This window comes from Gymnoscopelus braueri (genome assembly GCF_963280865.1).
Source record: "Gymnoscopelus braueri genome assembly, chromosome: 1".
Classification (NCBI taxonomy): domain Eukaryota; kingdom Metazoa; phylum Chordata; class Actinopteri; order Myctophiformes; family Myctophidae; genus Gymnoscopelus; species Gymnoscopelus braueri.
The window spans coordinates 54,116,652-54,121,613 of record NC_137603.1 but is presented as its reverse complement, the minus strand read 5'-3'; the positions used below and the strand labels follow the sequence as shown (position 1 = coordinate 54,121,613).

General features: G+C 46.6%; 1 protein-coding gene across 1 annotated transcript; it reads right to left on the bottom strand.

Moving 5' to 3' along the window:
* Nucleotides 1-3,511: 3,511 nt before the first annotated feature.
* On the bottom strand, nucleotides 3,512-4,474 carry LOC308089088 (protein SEC13 homolog; the record flags this gene model as incomplete). Its single annotated transcript, XM_080433660.1, has 1 exon — nucleotides 3,512-4,474. One exon carries the CDS (start codon nucleotides 4,472-4,474, stop codon nucleotides 3,512-3,514), a length of 963 nt encoding a protein of 320 aa, XP_080289786.1.
* Between the last annotated feature and the right edge of the window lie 488 nt (nucleotides 4,475-4,962).

Here is a 4,962-nt window from a genome sequence, read left to right as displayed (position 1 = left end):
CACATTTTCAAAAAACTATTAGGATTTAGAAGACATTTGTAGAATCCCCCAGAAGAAAAGATTTGAGTTACAAATGTTCGCTTTAAAAATATATACGGTATATATTCAAAGATTTGCACAATATTTTCACGATTTTTCAAAAATAGCAGATCTACAAGCTCATAAGCTCATAGCTATTTTTGAATAGCCCAAAGAGATAAAATAAAAAATGACAGAGATGCGTTCCCGGTCTGAATGGGTTAATATGTTCTTTGGAGACAGTTTTATGTAAAGCTTTTAGCCCCGGCGTATGTATCATATTTACTGTAAGTACACGTCAAACCCAAGGGCGGACTAATGCAACGTGAATTATTAAGCACTGTTGCCATGCACGGGTCAATCCTGGAATAGACTGGAATGACTAAATATGATCGGTATCTCATGCCCCGCTTGATACTCGTTGATGATAGCCGCGGAGATTATGTGGTATTGAGTTGTACGTGCGGAGTCTGGGAAAAAAAAAACAGGACAGTGACACTATGATTAGCCCCCGAAGGGTGATGCAATCCTATTTCTGTGGGAAGCAGAGCTCTCTGTTTACTGCGTGACAATGTGATATTGTGCGCCTCATGCTGTCTTAATTGGAAACAGTCTCACCCCACAAAAAGGTGCATGTAAGGCCCTTGATTTTGTGAGGCAATCTCACCCCCTCCCCTCTCCATCCCCCCTTCCTCTCTGAAGAGCAGCGAAACCCCCCCGAGCACTTCCTTAATCCTCCGGAAGATCACGCTCTCCCCCCCACTAAATATGGTACCTGTGGACAAACAATGGATTTTTCCATAATAATAAGTTGAAGATTTCATTATGAGTTGCTAATGGATGGACGGGGCCTGGGCTGGAGCAGACACACAGAGAAGCCTCCTTTTGATCAACAGCATGAGGTTAATCCATGGTAAGAAGTAATGGAGGTTTGCAGAGAGACAGAGAAGGAGGGGGGGTGGGGGTTGGGGCGGTATTGAGCTGGGTTGAATTTACAGCTGAGAGGGCTCAGTAAAAGGATGATTTTTAGAGCCTCTCGCTGCGTATTGAAGGGAAGACTGTCTGACAAGTCATCAATGAGGCCCTGGCGCTGTACTAAACTAATGAAAGCCGCATTTGATCTTCTCCGAAGAGGTTCAATACCACTCTCGCTATTATTTAAGTCCTCAGCTTCACCCAAACCTGTTTTCAAATCCACAGAAATCATTAAATTGCGCAGTGGAGTAAACTCTAGTTTGTAAGTATCCGAGGAGGAAATATCTAAACTGCCTATAATGTATCCCTGTTGGATGCATTGGTAACACTTATAATAATAACACTTATATGACTATCCCTTATGAATACTGTAGTTAATAGATCATTCACAAACTGTTAGTTCTTTTGTTAGTTGCGTATTTGTTAATAATTTAGTTGATTAACTACTTTCAGTACAAGTGAACCCTGCACCTACAACACAGCTGTCCTTCCGTCATAGGAACCTTCTAAACACAGATTAATAAATGTATAAGTTTAGTAAATGTATTAAGAGCATGTCAGTAGTTTATAAGTCAACTTTATTTGACTTATAAACTACCGAAGTAACTGTATCCACGCGGATTAAAAGCCTTTTTAAAGCAGTACTCCCTCCTTTATTTGGATACAAGACATTTGGGCTCTGTGTTGGAGTTTATAAACAGATTTTGTTATGTACTTTTTCTTCTCCACGTATACAAGGCTTCACAGGGTGATTAATTTATAGAAAAAAAGTCAGTTTGGGGGTGAAGTACTCCTTTAGGGTAGGTGATAGGCGATTTCCCTTTCGCCTGGAAATGATTATCTGCCATTGTCATCTTTTTTTTGTTTTTCCTTTTTTTGCCAGACCCAAGGGGTCGGCCTACATGAGGCTTTGTACCTGTTTTCTCCATACATGGGCATGCCCCATTTTCCCTTTACTCTCAGCCATAAAAGTCTGTCCCCCTTTCGTCCATACATGGGCATAGACACAGGCTGACACGTCATGTGAAGTCCGGCTTAGCCGTGACGTAGTGCTCTTATTCTGGGTCTGGCAGAACCAGGTCCCCTGGTCTTGTTTTTTGGGGGGGGGGTCTCGTGGCAGCTAGCACGTTATTTTTATGGCGAGGCACCTAGAGGGAGAGACATTTAGAAGAGCGTGTATCCGTCTGTAATGTCCGTGGCTAATCTCATAAACCACTGGACTGATTAGCGCCAAATGTCTTGCGCTCACTTGCTTGACCATGGAAATAAATCCCCAACAATGTTTTACATATTGCTAATATTTCACATTTTGTGAATCCATAATCTCAGATCCACCATCCCATTGTCCCTCCATATTTGGACAAGAATGATGGATCATCAACATGACGTCATAAACATACAGAAAGCTAAACCGCCATGAGTCCCTGTCTTGTTTCAGTGGCTGTTGGTAGTCATGGCTGGCAGTTCCCACCTGATGGAAGTCCAGACTGCTTCAGACTTTTTGGTCCGTTTCATGTTTCACACCACTAAGTGCAGCTCTCCATTGTCAGCAAAGGCTGACTTGATCATTCCATTCCTCTGGAGAAGCTCTGCAGAAGTGTGCCGCTAGAGTGCTTCTGGTGTCAATTAAAGAACAGACCATTGTGGTGGTGTACAACGTGTAGATCTAATCAGTGTATCGTAAATACCCTACCTTTACTGTATTGGTGTCCAAACTAGATATATTTATTTGCTCCATAGATATTACATGACGTCCCCAAGACGGGCTCAGTGATACTCCCTCGCCTCTGGAGAAGTCCCAGATACCTTGGGCTTGAATCATCTGTGGGTGTTGATATCAGATTCATGTTGCAGTAGGCTACCCCACTGTGTACTCCACACACACACACACACACACACACACACACACACACACACACACACACACACGTGCGTGATATCTTCTCTCAGCACATCAGTGTGGGCCATGCGCACAGAGAGAAGAGCATCTCAAGGCGATGACACAGACACAGACACTGTGTTGAAGACATGCACATGAATCTGGTTCCCTGGCCCTGATATAGGTCTCCTTGTATGGTTATTTCCTAAAGAATACACTTTGTGCCCCACTGCCACAGTAGCACTATATGTTTTGTCCTTAATTATTTCAGATGTTCTGTGCAGTGCAACATTTCACACAGGGCCACTGTAGATGTAAGTGAATTTCAAGATTTGCAAAATTTTAGTTTTTCCCTGGTATTTTCGTTCACAAGCATAGTTAATTAGCAGCCTGCTGCCATTGGCCTAGTGGCTGCGGAGCCACTTTCCATGTGGCAGCATCTGAAACAGTCCAGGGTTGGGATGGCTACAATCTTTGACGATTTGGATCCCAGGTAGACTAGCTGCCGTTCAGGCGGCAGCTAATGGGGATCCATTCCAAATAAACAAATACATTCTGAACATCCATCGTCTATGTGGAGGGAAGTCCATATCCACTGAAGCACTCAGCTGTCCGTCAAGCCTTGTTCAGATAAAGTACTCAGTTACTTTCCACCACTGCAGAGGGGACAGTTCCTTGACCCTTGTTGACATCACTGACACGCGTCCACTGTCCGTCCGTGGACTGCTTCCACAGAGTCACCTGGTCCTCTCCTCCAGAGACGGCCAGGATGTGACCGGTGACGGACCAGCTCACGTGCCACACCACATGGTTGAACTTATGGAGCAGTTTGGCCGTCCAGGAGCTCCCCGTCGGGTCGTCACACGTCCAGATAAACACCCGACCATCCTGCGAGCAGCTGGCGATGGTGCTGCCAGGCAGGCCGATGGACGGAGCCCAGGCCACATCTCTCACCCAATCGCTGTGAGCCTCCAGCGTCTGCTCTTCCCGCCATTGGCCGTCCTCCCCCTCCTTCCATAGTTTGAGCAGGTTGTCGCAGCCGCCAGAGACAAAGCGCTTGACACGGTTGGGTATCTGTGCCGTCGTCGGCTGAGCGATCAGGCTGCCCGGGACCACCGCCGGAGCCCAGCTCACCGCGTTACAACCGGTCACGTGTGCGCCGCCGATCTTTTTGACGTCCGACAGCTGGTCTCCGGAGAACGTGAGCAGGGAAACGCCACCGTCGGAGCTCCCACAGGCCAGGATCAGACCATTGTCGTGTGGTCCCCAACACACCGAGTTCACCGACGACTCGTGTCCTGTGTATTCGTACATCTTGCCCCACATTCCGTCGTCTCCTTCTTTCCAAATGATGACTTTGCGGTCGTAGGAACAGGATGCCAGGGGGCTGCCGTACGCCGGATGGGACCACGCCACCTGCCACACGGGACCCTCGTGGCCTCGAAGGTCCGCCACCAGAATCTGCCCTCCGTTCCCGACGTTAAAGATCTTCACGGAGTTGTCAGAGGAACAGGTGGCCAGTCTGGTTCCGTAGTAGTCCATCTGAGCGTCGTGGATCATGTCCTCGTGGAGGGTGTCCACCGTGTTGATGACCGAAACCATGATTTGATTGGGAAACACTTTCAATTAAGTCAAACAAACACTCCTCCTATTTGGTTCGGACGTGGACAAACATCAAACTGAATTGTCCTATTGCGTGCGTAACCACTTATATAAAACACACAGTTGCTAATACACAAAGCTGATTGGTTAGGGTCGGCCAATCAGGGAAGGCTATGCCTGGGCTCCCACCAGAGCCATATAAGGAGAGTTTTTGAACCGGAGGTTTACAGAATGCACTGGAGTCTATGAAAGTTTGTCACTATTCCGCGTTTACACCTGACCGGTGTTGTTTCTTCCCCCTCATTGACGCAACTCTCAATAGAAGGCGTTGCTCCCTACTCTGACAAATTGAGCGCCATAGGAACCCCAGTCGCGTCTGGAGATCCGTAGAAATCTCTTCAGATGGTCACTGTGTAGGAAAGGTAATTGTTATTCATACTGAATAGTATTATTTGTTACTAGACAGTTGTCCGTCTGTCTTTGTCCCT